Genomic DNA, 14,136 nt, shown 5'->3' with positions numbered 1-14,136 from the left:
ACTTAGCTGCGCAGACGCGATGTGGTATTGCGAGGTGGGTGGTTATCACGAGTTATTTTGGCTTGTGGTGTTGTACCAGGAGGCTGCTTGCCGCGACGCCAATTGTGTGTATTATGGTGTGTTACGCGTCTACGTGTGGAGTCTTGCCAAGTACGGTAAGGTGCACAGGGAGACTAAAAATCGGGCACAGGGAGCGGAAAGGGGGCCGATGACAGACACACACGCACATACACACATGCGTCACAGTGCCAAGCCTGCCAGCGCCCGCGACTGCGGTCCGCCCCTACCTTTCCACCCAGTGCCAGGGCCGTAACTTGACGTTCACCGGTGCCGGCCGCTCAATGCTCGCTTGGGGTCCTGCAGTGCCCACCCATGCCCCCCCCCCCCCCCCTCCCCCACCCCGGCCGGGGATGGGCGCTGCAGATCCGCCTGGCAGATGGGCCGACAGCAATGGATGCTGGTGTCCCAGATGTACGGGCGGGCGGACGAGGGTATTTTTATTATCATCGTTATTATTACTATTAGAGGCCTGCCTGCCCCGGTGGTGGCCTTGCTTCCCTCCCACTTCGTCCCGGTCCTTGTCAAGAGTGGATACACAAGACGTGACGACGACATACATATCAACATCCCTCCCCCCGTCCTCATCCTCGAGGCCGTGGCTTTCTACTGTAAATCGAACTTGTTTGTGTCATTGGTCTGCCAGAATCGAAGACACGCAACTTTTAAAAGGGCCACCCCGTCCATCCTCTTCCTCGCCGAGCCCGAGATCCCCAAGGTCTCGACTTACACGACGCAACACATCCACAGCAGCCCGACCTGCCAGTACACGAAGCGGCAGCAGAACCACTAAAGGGCGAGTATGAGATATCATCCGACGCTGAACACGACGCAATCACCCTCCCGCCCCGCCTGCATCCTCAACCCCCCCATCTATCTCGACCCTTATTAGATGTCCCAGCCCGTGCTGCCCCTCATTCAGAGTCAGTATATATCGCTTCCCAGGATTCACATCCACAGCGCCTCCCCCGTCTCACGCGACACCATCTGGACCACACCAAGAAGAGGCAACAGCTTGCCGGAGAAGAAGAGAGAAACGACGATAACGACGACACGCTCCGAGGCGCCCGCAGCCGATCCCGGCGAACCAGCAGCTCGCCCGACTCCGCCGCCGACCCAGGCTGGCAAGAGGTCCGCCATATCCGCAAGTCTCGGGACCGAGCAGCAGCAGCAACAAGACGCGAGTCGTCGCAGCATCATGGCCGCAGGAGTCAGGGCGTCTCGCCACAGCGTGGAAACTTTAGCCAAGAAGGCATCACCGCCCGCCAGGAAGCCATGCAAGACCAGCGCAAAGGATATCAACTGGGCCGACGTGACGGACCCGGAGGAGAGGAGGCGGATCCAAAACCGGATCGCTCAACGCAAGTTTCGTACGTCCCATCTCCTCCCGCGGATTTCCACGTCCCGTCTCTCGATCACGCAAAGACCGAGTACTAACGTGCGGGCGTGGCGCAAAAGGGGAGAAGGCAAGAGAGAACCGGGAAAAGGCGGAGCGCGAGTCGCGGAACCGGGAGCACGCCGGCAACAGCTACCGCATCCCCCTCGGAGCCGTAGACTTGGGCGGCAGCGGCTACGGCCACGGCTACGGCCAGGAGGAGGAGCTCTCGGGCCTGCCTTGGGGCGGCATGAACTTAAGCCTCGTCGTCTCGCGGGGCCACGAGGCCGAGAGCCGGCGGAGCAGCGGCCGCGGCACATACATTGGCGACGAGCCGCTCACCATCGCCGCCAGCCCGCCATTCGCGGTCGTTTCGGCTCCGGCACCAGGGGGGAGCAGCATGTATCACAACTACTCGCACCACGAAAGTCACCAACATCGCCATCAAGCGGCCCCGAGCTACGGCAGCAGTGGAGGAGGGGACGACATCTTCTTCGACGACGCCAGCTACGCTTACGATGCGGCGGCGTTTCCGCCCTTGGCGTGATGTATTCGTCTTGATGCTTTGCTTGCTAGCCGGACTCCCACATGTTGGACGGCGGCTATTTAAATACCTGCGACCAGCAAAAGTCACATCGGGGAGCGGCATGGCAAGCCGCTTCACTGATCAACAACTCCCTGCTCCCCCGCCCTGTGTGCCCTTTCCTCCCCACCTCTGGGCGAAACCCCCCACTCATGTGGTCCGTACATGTATATACGAGAGCAAGAACGAGAACGAAAGACAGGGAGGAAGAAGGAGATAGACGATGGTGAGGCGTAAGCTGTGTGAGGGCGTAGAGCAGCGTCTTTTGAGGGGGGGAGGCGGAAAGAATACTTCAATCCTTGTATTACAGGGGCGGCGTTTGCAGCCCAAGTGCTCTTGGGGGTGACTATTCAACAACAGGCTTGGTGCTCCTCGTACGAGTGCCCATAGAAGAGCCCAAAGGCGATGCTCGGAATACAAGACTTTATCTCGAAGCGTTAATTCCCCCCCGTTATTCTCCTTTCGTTTAATTAACTAGCCGATTTCGTAGAGTCACCTATACGTGTCTTGAGCGCATCTACAGTATAAAGAGTTAAAGACCGACCACTTCGAGTCTCGGCGCAGATATTCTTATTGCTTCCTGCTCTTCTTTGCGCATAACGATGTATATATATAAGTATGTGTGTAAGTCGCATCACACATGCTCTACTACACGATCCACACTGCCGTCAACCGTGTCGCGGCCCAGTCTCGTCGCATGTCACCGCCAGCCGGCGTCGAGACCATCGGCCTCCTCCGAGAACATGTCTTCTGCCACCGTGGCGCCCGAAAACACATGGGTTGCTGCCGGTATCGGGCCGTGATGGGCACCCATGGTGGAATCATGCGACAGCTGAATCAAGGGGGGCATGCACGTCTGGAGCTTGATTTGCACACACTCATCCACAAAGGTTGTCTTGGCCATGATGATTGAGCAACCTCATATCTATATTCACTCATATGTACATATATACGTTTGATCTGAACGGAGGAAAGGGTGGACCGGAAGATCAACATGATCGGAACGGGGCCCCGAAGTTCCCGTTTCGGGGGGGCGCCCCGCACCGCACCGCACCGCGGCCCGCGGCCCCGGTGGGCGCATCCGAGAGTATGCCCATTGTCGGCGATTTAGGGTATATGAGCCGCTTGTTCGTATATATACACAAGACACTCACACTCACACATATACACGCACCACCGCTACCAAAGCCACTGACGGACGCTACATGACAGCAGCCTTCTTGACATCTATATATGCACATTTGTATCATTTTCCGCATCCACAACTACTCCTCGGACTAGCAGGCTCCTTTCCGAACAAATTCGCGCAGGTTGTCCCCTTCTTCATTGGGGAGCGACGCTTAACGTAACCTTTCATACCGAGTCCCGCCGGGGAATATGCCGTCGGGATGCAGGGATCGATGTATTTGAGGCCTGGTAATAAGCCTCCGGATGAAAGGAGCAGGCCGTGGATCTAGACCGATTCTATGGGGCTGTGAACCGGCGGCAATCGCGGCTACCAGGGGTGCCGCGAAGAAAGTCAACAGTTCGGTCTGAGAACCGGCCTGTTCGTGGCGATGGCGGAGATTAATATCAAAGCCCCTGCGGGTCTCAATTCATGGTTCGGATAAATGCACGTCGCCCAGGGTTCGATCAGAGGCAGCTGGATAAAGGGGCTCGTGCTACATGTATTAGAAGCTGAGGCTCTTGGCTGAAGTCAAGATCCCAACGAGAGTCCTCCTGTCTATTCTGAGTATTCTGTTGCCTTGTTGCGGCTTCGATTTTCATCTCGAGCGCCTCTACTCTGTACTGTACACCTGAACGAGACGCATCGTTGGAAAGATTTGAGAATGAGCAGGGGATTTTGGGCGCCTCGTGGTAGGGACAAAGTAAGCGGCCAAGTCAATAGAAGCCCTCGATCCTGCAGGGGAGCCTGTTCATGGTGAGAGTGAAGTTACGGCTGTGTCCCTTGAGCTGCGTGTCGTTATGTCGTTATCATTTTGAGCCGAGTTGTTATTCGACTAGATGAAAAGCAAGAATTATCGTCATAATTATTACCAGGAATTCTCAACGGCAGGCTCTCCGTTCCTGACGAGCGGCCTGTTTTGGCCTAGTCTGTCTGAGACCCGCAAGTGTCTTGATGTGTCAGCAAAGCCGAAGTGAGACGCACGGTAATACACGGTACACCTCTTCAATGCGACTGCCGTATCAGCTCCTACGCTGCTCACCGCCCGGCAGAATCGAGCATCCCCTCCAAGGCAAACGGGGAGGAAAAAAAAAAGTTGGCTGCCTGGAGAAGAAGCTGTTCAATCGCAGCTGCAGCTCGACCACCACAGAGCCACCAAACGACCTTCAATAAACGCACCAGTTGCACTCTGATTTTCGGTCTCTATTCTCTCGGTTCTGGTCTCTGTTTATAACCTTCGGGGGTGGCACCGTCTTGCTCCAGTTCTCTCGTCCCGCCGTCACCGCCTCGAATTTCGCGATGTCGGACCAAGCAGCACCCGCGGCTCCCCCCAATGCCGAACAGGAGCGACTGGCAAAAGGTGCCTAATTCTTGTCGCATCATTTATGTCTTCCCCTACAAACTGCCTGCTGACGCCGCCGCCACTTGCAGAGGCCAAGGCCAAGCGCAAGGCCAACGCCCGCCAGAAGCGAGCCGATGAACGAAAGGCCAAGCGTCACGTCAAGGCCCAGGCCAAGCGCGAGCGAAAGCTAAACGTCACGCGCAGCGGCAAGTGGACTGACGAGCGCAGGGCCGAGATGAAGGCCAAGAAGATGGCCAATCGGCCCCAAAAGATGGAGAGGAAGCGTCAGCGCCTGCTGGCCCGCAAGAAGAAGCTGGAGATCCAGGCTCACAAGCTCCTGGCCGATGCCAAGAAGGCGGGTGAGCTGTACGAGGCCATGACCAGGCTCAAACAGGTGCGTCCACCCCGAGAATACTTGCCAGCCCCCACCTCGAATCCCTTCGGCAGTCCTGACCAGGCACGACAGACCGAGGAGGCCGAGAAGAAAGCTTCCGATGCCAAGAGCTACGATCTCTTGATTGACGACAGCAGCGACGCCGCTTCCGTTGCCTCATCCTCGGACTCATCCTCGGACTCTTCCTCGGATAGTGACGGCGGTGCCCCCGTCCCCGCTACACCTGCTCCTGCGGCACCCGCAGATGAGATTGCCCTCAAGCGACGCCGAGAAAGTGACGCTTCCTCTGCTCGCAATGCGGCGTCCGCTCCCTCGTCAGCGGCCAAACCCAAAGCGGGTGAAGACCCCAAGCCCAAGAAAGACGGCAAGGTGAAGTCGCTGTCTGAGAATGCCGAGGCGGAGCCAAAGAAGGAAAAGAAGCCAAAGGCTAAGAAGGTCAAGTCTGAGGAGACCGAGGCAAAGGACGCTGATGGAGACGTCGAAATGACCGAGACCAAACCCGAATCTTCCTCCAAGACTGCCAAAGTCCAAATCAAGGAGGAGCACGAAAAGGAGAAGTCTTCCAAGGCGTCCAAGGGTAAACGGAAGCGTGACGGTACTTCCGAAGAGACTGGAAACGTTGAGGAACCCGTCGCCAAAAAGGACAAGAAAGAGAGGAAGGAAAAAAAGGAAAAGAAAGACAAGAAGGAGAAGAAAGACAAGACCAAGGGCAAAAAGGAAGCAGAGGATGTAGCCAACGGCGAAGCGCCCGCACCCAACGAGGCTGAGAAGTGGAACGTCGGTGAGCTGGAGGGAGGGTCTGCCCGGCAGGACAAATTCTTGCGCTTGCTCGGAGGCAAAAAATCAGGTGTTGCTGCGCCGGGCAAGTCGGACCACAAGACCACAGAGAAGTCGACGTCCACCAAGGCCGAAGCGGACATTCAACGTCAATTCGAGGCGGGCATGAAGATGAAGTCCGAGGGAACTGGCCAGCGACGCGGTCTCGGTGCCTAGACACGGGATTAACAGCTGGAATGGGCCCGACATAGCGCTTGGCATGCCGATTTTGCCACTTTGTTTTGTACATTATTCATACACGACTGCTCTCTCCGGCGTGCGTCGGCGAACAGACGGAGCACGGCGTTACAGAGGCGACAGGCAGATACCAAGGCATTGAACAGTCGGAGAAAAGTCCGGAGCCCGCGAAAAAGAGTGATTCTATTTGCGCCAAAGTTATCTCCACGGGGTAGTCGCATGACCCCATCCATGCCCGAGGGGAAAAGGGGTAACTCTTGAAAACAGTAGGTCCAGTCATTGTACGACAGCGCCGCATGGCCGCCGCCCGAGACATCAATCTGCCCGCCGTAATACCGGACCACGATGCTGAGGAAGAGTATGTTCCCGGCAAGTTCTTCAGTCCACTTCCACCACCTCTGCCCGCTCGAGTCTGGACTTTGTCCTCTTTGCGCCGAACTACGCGCTTATCGGCCGAACATGCGCGCGATGCCCTCGAACATCAGACCACCGAAAACAACGAAGCCGAGAATGGCTGAGTCCCGTGTGTCAGCCAAGTTGCTTGACGCGCGACAGCGGCGGTAGCAGCAGCAGGTCGGCCGGGGGGAAGCAGAGGGCCCGCTGGGGAGCACGTACCAATCCAGAACATGGAGATGGACGTCTTGGGTGCCTCCTTGACGCGCTTCTTGACCTGTTCCTCCGACCGGCCCATGCGCGCCTCCTGATCCTTTGCGAACTTTGCGTTTCGGCGGCGTTGCTCTAGGGTTTGGGCCTTTTTGGGAGAGAGGCGCTCATGTTAGCGTATACATAATCTCAAAGAGTTTTCATTATTATTTTTTCTTCTTGTCGCATGGAATCGCGGCGGATCGCATGTCGCGAGAGGTGGGCGAGCGTACCATTGTGTAGGTCTGCTTTTGCTACAGTGGTTGGTTGTGGACGGGGAGACGGAGTAGCGGAGGCGACGACAGAAGTGAATCGTGTCGCCAAAGGAGCGCGCTGAAAAGGCGAAGCTGATTTTTCTGAGAACCGGAAGTCGACGACGGGGGGTGAGGGAGTGATCAGGCCAGATGGGATCGTGCTGGCGAGGATGCGCGGCTGAATTGACTGGAATTAGGGATACGTTGTCGTCAAGAAGACCCCTGTAGGGGAAAAGGCGCTGCAGTGTGGCTGAAGAGGGAGGGGCCCGCCTGGAACTGCGGGGTGCGGGCCGGCAGAGATGCCGAAGGTTTGCAGCAGCCTGCACAGCCACGTTTGACCAGAGGGAAAAGCCACCAACCAAAGCAACTTCAGCCTTGCCAGATCTGTCACTTGTCAGCCGTCGTCCATCCTCTGCGTCGCCCGCCAACATAGCACGCCCAAGGTGGAATCGCGAGCCGCGCATGGGCGCTCACAATGGTGGCTAAACGGATCTTGCTGCTGTCGCGGCCGTTTACGAGGGCGGCTTGGCCTCGGACGGAGCGGAGCTATGCGACCACGAGGCAGCCCAGCGCAACGGTGCGTCGCCATGAGACCTGGATTTTACTTCTGAATTGCGTCCCCGTGCAGCTGCTGACGTCTCTATCTGCGCACAGACTCAATTCTACAAGACGTTTACCCGGCCCGTTGCAAAAGTCACCCTGCTCGCCGTCTTCACGTACCAGGTAGTCTACTGGGTCTGGGTCAAGCTCGAGGCGGACGAGATCCGTGTCGAGACTGATGGTAAGCTTTGGGCCGCGAACCTTGAGGTCAACGGAATCTCAGCCGGGCAAGAAGAATGAGGGCCCGGCTTGCTACGACACACGAATGGCTGCTGACTGTTTTGCAGCTACCATTGCCGAGCTAGAGGCTCAGGTCAGCGCACACGGCGCGGCGAGGACCAAGGAGGCTGGCAAGGAGGGCGGGAGCAAAGCCAAGTGACGCGTGACGCAGTATGAAAAGGGAAAACGCAGTCAAGAAGATGGACCTTTTCCGTCGTGGACGCTACATCTATAGCCAGGGCATCAGTTCGCGACGATCCGAGACCTTTTCATTAAAAACAAAGCGGCTTCATCTGATCAGCCATCCACCACCAACGATCCCGTCAACCGTATGTCCCGACTGCTCGCCCCTACAAACAGAGGATATTCTCCCCCTTGCACCACCCATTGCTGGCGCACCACGTCCCACGCACTCAGGTCCCGCCTCGTCAGCGCGAACCGGACTGTCGCCGACTCGCCCGGTCCCAGAGAGACTTTTTCGAAACCGCGCAGCTGCTTCGGCGGGCCTCTCGGTATGCCGAGGTACAACTGCGCGACCTCGGCGCCCGCCACGGTGCCAGCATTGGTGACACGGGCCTCGGCCACGATGAGTGTGTCCCAGAGGTCAGTGCCGTTGCTCGCTGACCGGCGCAGGCTCACGTCTGGCGTAAGGACGAGCGACGAGAAGTTGAAGGAGGTGTAGCTCAGGCCGAAGCCAAACTCGAACCGCGGCGTCACATTCTGGGCGTCAAAGGCCCGGTAGTCGAGGTAGACACCCTCGGCATAGTCGCACTGGGGGCTCGTCGTGTTGTCTTGGCGCCCGCACGGCGCATACACGGGGTAGTCGCTCTCGTTGCGCGCCAGCGTGTACGGCAGCTTGCCCGAGAAGTTGGCCTCGCCATACAGCAGCCGGACGAGTGCCCGGCCGCTGTCCTGGCCCGGCAGGTGGGCTATGACGGTGGCTGTGACATTGTCGTGGTCGATCCACTGGTCGACGAGGCGGATCCCGGCGGCGTGGACGATGACAATGGTGTTGGCGCAGCGGGAAGCGACATGGCGGACGAGTCCGTCACTGGCGTCGTCGTGCAGTCCGTCACGGTCCCAGCCCTCGGTGGCCATGGCATTGATGAAGACGAGGCAGGCCTCGTTGGCTCCGTTGACGTCTGGCTCCAGCGACGCGGTGTCCCAGTTGACCCACGTGTTATCGGCCTCTGCCCGTTGTTGGATGGCACTCAGAGGCTGCAAGAGGGAGTTTTCTATAAGCTGTCTCGTCCGGGACGCCCTACATCTTGGTGTCCTGACTCACATCGCTGATGTAGGGCGGTGCATTGGCGCCCGCCCGTCCGCCTACAATGATGGTCCCTCCCCTGGCAGCCTGGTCAAAGTGCTGCTCGGTGCCGAGGACGGCTTGGGCAATGCCACGCGACGACGTGTATCCCAGTCGAAAGGCGTTGTCAATGTTCTTGGCCGGGGGCGCGGCGGCGTCGTAGCCAAACACGGACAACATGGCTGGCTTGGCTTTTAGGGGCAACGCGCTGTTGCCCTTGTTCTTGACGAGGACGTGTCCCGAGATGGCCCCATCGAGGAGCACTGGCTTGGATTCGGGTACGCGGGCGTCGATGGCTTTGTGCGGCTCGCTGAGGTTTTTCATGCCGATACCAGGAACGGGAAAGTCGGCTTTGTCTTGGCCGACGAGATACCACGCAGCAAGAATCCTTTGACCAAGGCAATGTCAGCGGCCCAGACGATCCACATGGAAGGATCTAAAAGTTTGGGGGGGAGAAGGGCCTTGAGTCCAGACCTGGTGGCCATGTCAGTCAGCCTCGATTCGCTGACGGAGCCGCTGCGAACGGCGTCGGTCAGGTTTTCACCCCAGGCGCCGCCGAGGGGCATGACCATGTCGAGGCCGGCGTTGGCGCTGTCGAGGCCGTGCTGGGCGTTCCAGTCGAGCAGAACGAAGCCCGCGAAACCGAGCTCCGTCTTGAGGATACCGTTGAGGAGCTTGTCGTTTGCGCAGCCGTACGTGTTGTTGACGCGGTTGTAGGAGCACATGACGGAGGCGGCGCCGGCGCGCAGGCCGTCCATGAAGGGCCAGAGATAGTACTCGTGGAGCGTCTTGTCGTCGATGTTGGACGAGGCCGCCTCGACGCCAAAGTAGGGGCGGCGATACGTCTCCTGCTCGTTGCCGACCAAGTGCTACTCCGGGGTGGGAGACGAGTCAGCGACACCCTTGCGAGTTCGGTCGGTTCGAACGGCAGTGCGTCCTACGACGGCAGAGATGTGGCGTCAAGACGTGGGCATCGGGCCATGGGTCAAGGCGGACTGGGGAGCCAACCGACTCGCCTTGATGCTGGCTATGACACCGGCGGCTTGGTATCCCGACACTGTCTCGGCGTTGAGCTGGCCAGAGAGATAGGGATCGACGGAGAAGCCCTCCCAGTTCCTGCCGCCGAGGGGCGTCCTGCCGAGGGGGCCGGCATTGGGGCCGAGGACGACGTTGACTATGTCAGACGGTCAGCCGGCGCTGGGCGAGGATGACGAGAGGATGCGCCAAGGGCGAAGGAAATGTCGCTCACCTCCCTTGGCCTTGAACTCGCCGGCCATGAAGACGGCCTGGCGGTGGGCCATGGCCCGGTCCCAGGCGGCGCCGACGTGCAGGCCGGCGGGATAGGCGCTGACCATGTCGGTGGCGCGGACGCCGTTGGCGGCATCGTGGAGGCACATGCCGGGCCAGCGCAGGCGGGGCACGGAGCCCGAGTTGCCGGCGCAGACGTTGTCGCTGCGGGCAAAGCCCCTCGTCACGTTTGCCTTTTCCTCGACCGTCATCTGGCCCACGAGCCGGCGCGCCTTGCTGTAGGCGTCGGCCCAGCGGGGCGCATCTCTGTTACCCCGGTTCTCATGGGCAGCTTCTCATCCGTCAGTGTCGGTGCCAATCAGCCGCGCAGGGGGGCCACGCACGGGCGGGAGAGACCGGGGGCGAGACGGCGAGGGCGGTGGTGCCGAGCAGTGGCGTCGGCGGCAGTAGCTGCAGCAGCCAGGCAAGGATGGCATATCGCAGCAACGACAGCCACATTTTCGAGCCTGCAAAGATGGCCGAATGTTACGGCGCGTGTTTTTTTCCTACGGAGAGAGGGGAGACGACGACGACGACGACGACAAGCAAGGATTGACTTGTCGTTTGCTGTCGAGGAATGGGCGCTTGCGGGACAGGAGACAGGGCCGAATGTGCGGGCAGCGTGGGCGGCTTTTATATCGTCATTTTCTTTCTTTTTCTGAGACAGACATCGACACACGTGGAGTTGAACGCATCATACCAAGTACGTACGTGTATAAACAACATGGGTCGGCTGTACATGCGGTCTGCTGCCGAGCTTCGATGGCGGAACAAGACCAGGGTCTCGCCGAAGCTTGGGTACATTTACCAAACCTCTTTTCTTTTCCTCTCTCGTCCCGTACTTTGAACACGTGGGGCTCCATCGTCTTCACGGCGACTACCACGTGTTGATGCCTCTCCCGAATCCTTTGAACTGCGGAGGAGCGGAGGGACGAAGATACGCATTGCTAAGCAGATGAAAGTGTCGCAGGCCCTTAAAGAAGCAGTATACCATGTCGCGATTAGTACCGGCAAAGTCGGCGAGATGCTTCATACCGTGAGCTTTGGTGGCAGATCCGAGTACGGCTCATCGCGCCGCGCTCTCATCCGATAGCAACCCTGCAAGTACGGATAGGATGGGGATGACGGCCGGCTGCTGCGGGCCACGACGCAGGCGTGCCTTGGCGAGCACGGGAGAGACGGTGGGCGACGTGAATGGCTGGCCGGCAGGGTCGCGGCAGCAGGCCGAAGAGGGGGAAAAGGAATCACGCTTGCCCCCTGGACTGTCCATCGAGAGCGGGCTCCGGGTAGTGTGTCTTTGCGCGGTGCAATCGGGACGGGTTCCGGCCCCTCGACGTTGGACAAAGAAAGCCCGGGAAAAAGAAAAGCGAGCAAGGGTCCATCCGCTGGACCCTTGGGAGGGTGCCTTGGAAACGGAGGGTTGAATTCCACCCATCAAAGCCGATGGCCAATCCATGGACCGGCCCGGGACAAGTGAAGCAGCCAAAACCCCAACCATCAAACAAGCAGAGAAGGAAAAAACGACAGAAATACCAAGTCGTGAAAACATCATGTCACATCATCCTCCCCGTACACCACACGCCCCCTTCCTCTCCTCTCCTGGCCACTTCACCGGGCGGGACACGCCGCACGAAGCAGCTCCGTCCACCGCTCCGCTTCCTCGTCGTCCCTCAGCGTAGCCCTCCGGCCAGCAGCACCTCCTGCCCGGTCATATACCCCGTCTTGGCAAACCTGCGATTTCCCACCGGGAAGGAGGGGGGGGGTGGGCGTCAGCAAGCAGCCAGAAGCGGGAGCAAGAAAGAGACGAAGGCGGAGAGACAGGGCGGCAAGAGAGAGGGACGTCACGTACATGGCCACGACGCCGGCCACCTCTTCGGGCACGCCGAGTCGCTGGACGGGCACGCCGGCGGCAATGGCGAGCCCGGGATCCGTGGCGCGCAGCTCCTCGAGGTCGTCGGTGCTCGTCCAGGTCCTGACGTAGGCACACCCCTAAGTCAGTCGCCCACGGTCGAGTATGGATGCATGTGGTGGCGCGATGGCATGGCGCGCAAGGGACTTACCGAGACTTGGGCGTGGGTATCATGCCCGTGTCGCCAATCATGGCTGGCTGGACCTGCAGGCGTGGTTGTGTGTCAGTTTTCTCTGCTTTGCTGTCCGCGTCTGTCGTTCGGGGTTCTATCGCTTGCACGGCAGACTCACGATGTTGACGGTGATCCCCTCAGGGGCAAGCAGCGACGCCAGGTTAAGCCCCATGGCTCTACCGCCGATTCCCACCCGTCAGCAAAGGAGCAAAGGCAAGCGCGGCAGGCAGGCAGGCAGGCAGGCAAACCACCACCCCAAGAAACTCACGTCATGGCCCCCTTGGAAGCAGCGTAGTGACACCCATTGATACCGCCCCCGCGGCTCGCGATGCTGCCTACGAGCACGACGCGCCCCCAGCCCTGGGCGCGCATGCCCTCGACGCACGCCCGCGCCACGACGAACTGGCTGCGCGCGTTGACCTCGAGAATGGCGTCCCAGTCGTCCTCGCCAATGTCGCGCACGTCGCGGATCCGCCGCCCCACGCCCGCGTTGGCCACCAGGATGGACACGGCGTCGTGCCGCGCGCGCACCGCCGCCTGGCCCAGCAGGACCGACGAGACCAGCCCGCGCGTGGCGTCCCGCGAGCTGAGGTCTGCGCGCGCCGTGACGAAGAGCTGGGCTGGGTGCTTCGCTCGGAGCTCCTGGGCCAGTGCCTCGGCTTTGTCCTGTCGTGTCATCCGCGCCCGGTCGGGCTCTCGAGTCAGCTTCTTGAAGCCCCTCGTCATCGATGCTATGGTGGTCGTCGCCGTCGATACGCATGGGGCAGACATACCTCACTGGACGAGTAGTGCAGCGCCACGTCGCATCCATCGGCCGCCAGTGCCCTCGCGCAGGCCGATCCGATGCCTCCCCTGGTCGCGGACCGTCAGCAATCAGCACGAGACCAGAGAGGGTGTGAGAGGGAGGGAGGAAGAGAGGTGGGCAACTCACGTCGATCCCGTCACGAGAGCCAGCCGGCTCCGTACATTGTTGTCCACGGTCTGCAGCTCAAACGTCTTTGCCGCAGTCGTAGCCATGGTAGGAGGGCAGGTGGATGGCAAGTGAGGCAGTTACAGAGAGAGGATTAAGAGCACGCCGTCTTGCGGACAAAAGCATGCGCCAAGCGCGTGTAGATGAATTAATTGGGCCAAACGAGGTGAGCTCAATTGCCGGCGCGTCCGGTCCGGCCTTTGCTCGCCCGGAGAGACGACACGGCTCCACTCCTTCCGCCGCCTCTGATTCGCCGCCGCCTCGACCACGGCTCCGGTGCCGGTGCCGGCCAGTCCATTCGCCGACGCTGGCCTGTCTCTTGGCCCGTCGGCTCGGCTTCCATCCATCCAATCGCCGGCAACTCGTCTCTTTGACGCCGCCGGGCAACAGCCAGCTACGAGTTCAGGCCTCTTGAGTCCCCCCTTCATCTCGTCATGGAATTGCTCCCGCATCTCCCATCGAGTATCCTGACGCAGTCACGGCCCGTCTCCGCCAGTCGCCCACCGCCCCTCTAGCTTTTCCCATGGAGGCGCTCGACCTGTCCTAGAATCAGTCTCTCGACAAACCTGTCGCAGTGACAGTCTCTCTTGTGGCACGTCCGGCTGTCAGGGCTCTTCTGGCCCTTCCACAGCCCAACCGGCATCCTCTTGCGGGTCTCAGGTTCCTTTGATAATAATCCCTGAGCAGCCGGGCTCGGGCCTCACGTGATGGCGTCTCGCATCGGCGGCTGGCTCTCCGCCCCCAGAGGCAGACCTTTTGTGTCGTGCAGTATGTTGTATGCGGCGTCACATCGCAGGCCTGTGACAAGCTTCTCGTTTTTTTCAGGGTCCCATCACTCTCTCTCCTT

General features: G+C 59.8%; 6 protein-coding genes across 6 annotated transcripts; 3 read left to right on the top strand and 3 right to left on the bottom strand.

The window, feature by feature from the left end:
• Positions 1-949: 949 nt before the first annotated feature.
• Positions 950-1,979, top strand: HRG_02944 (Basic-leucine zipper (bZIP) transcription factor; the record flags this gene model as incomplete). Its single annotated transcript, XM_044861415.1, has 3 exons — positions 950-1,427; positions 1,516-1,830; positions 1,882-1,979. The coding sequence occupies 3 exons, from the start codon at positions 950-952 to the stop codon at positions 1,977-1,979; spliced, it is 891 nt and encodes a 296-aa protein (XP_044722441.1).
• A 2,500-nt stretch (positions 1,980-4,479) lies between these two features.
• On the top strand, positions 4,480-5,909 carry HRG_02943 (small acidic protein family domain-containing protein; the record flags this gene model as incomplete). The annotated part of the gene is made up of 3 exons (XM_044861414.1): positions 4,480-4,540; positions 4,612-4,916; positions 4,989-5,909. The coding sequence occupies 3 exons, from the start codon at positions 4,480-4,482 to the stop codon at positions 5,907-5,909; spliced, it is 1,287 nt and encodes a 428-aa protein (XP_044722440.1).
• A 467-nt stretch (positions 5,910-6,376) lies between these two features.
• Positions 6,377-6,808, bottom strand: HRG_02942 (ribosome associated membrane protein RAMP4 domain-containing protein; the record flags this gene model as incomplete). Its single annotated transcript, XM_044861413.1, has 3 exons — positions 6,377-6,444; positions 6,546-6,681; positions 6,806-6,808. The coding sequence occupies 3 exons, from the start codon at positions 6,806-6,808 to the stop codon at positions 6,377-6,379; spliced, it is 207 nt and encodes a 68-aa protein (XP_044722439.1).
• Positions 6,809-7,301: 493 nt separating this feature from the next.
• On the top strand, positions 7,302-7,805 carry HRG_02941 (uncharacterized protein; the record flags this gene model as incomplete). Its single annotated transcript, XM_044861412.1, has 3 exons — positions 7,302-7,403; positions 7,481-7,607; positions 7,714-7,805. 3 exons carry the CDS (start codon positions 7,302-7,304, stop codon positions 7,803-7,805), a joined length of 321 nt encoding a protein of 106 aa, XP_044722438.1.
• A 137-nt stretch (positions 7,806-7,942) lies between these two features.
• HRG_02940 (fibronectin type III-like domain-containing protein) lies at positions 7,943-10,697 on the bottom strand (the record flags this gene model as incomplete). Its single annotated transcript, XM_044861411.1, has 6 exons — positions 7,943-8,863; positions 8,931-9,339; positions 9,426-9,820; positions 9,968-10,125; positions 10,201-10,530; positions 10,583-10,697. 6 exons carry the CDS (start codon positions 10,695-10,697, stop codon positions 7,943-7,945), a joined length of 2,328 nt encoding a protein of 775 aa, XP_044722437.1.
• A 1,211-nt stretch (positions 10,698-11,908) lies between these two features.
• Positions 11,909-13,336, bottom strand: HRG_02939 (short chain dehydrogenase domain-containing protein; the record flags this gene model as incomplete). The annotated part of the gene is made up of 7 exons (XM_044861410.1): positions 11,909-11,969; positions 12,088-12,210; positions 12,299-12,351; positions 12,438-12,495; positions 12,588-12,985; positions 13,093-13,171; positions 13,251-13,336. 7 exons carry the CDS (start codon positions 13,334-13,336, stop codon positions 11,909-11,911), a joined length of 858 nt encoding a protein of 285 aa, XP_044722436.1.
• Between the last annotated feature and the right edge of the window lie 800 nt (positions 13,337-14,136).

Source organism: Hirsutella rhossiliensis (genome assembly GCF_020360975.1).
Source record: "Hirsutella rhossiliensis strain HR02 chromosome Unknown scaffold00003, whole genome shotgun sequence".
Classification (NCBI taxonomy): Eukaryota; Fungi; Ascomycota; class Sordariomycetes; order Hypocreales; family Ophiocordycipitaceae; genus Hirsutella; species Hirsutella rhossiliensis.
Note: the sequence above shows the minus strand (reverse complement) of the source record. Positions and strands in the feature narration are given on the sequence as shown.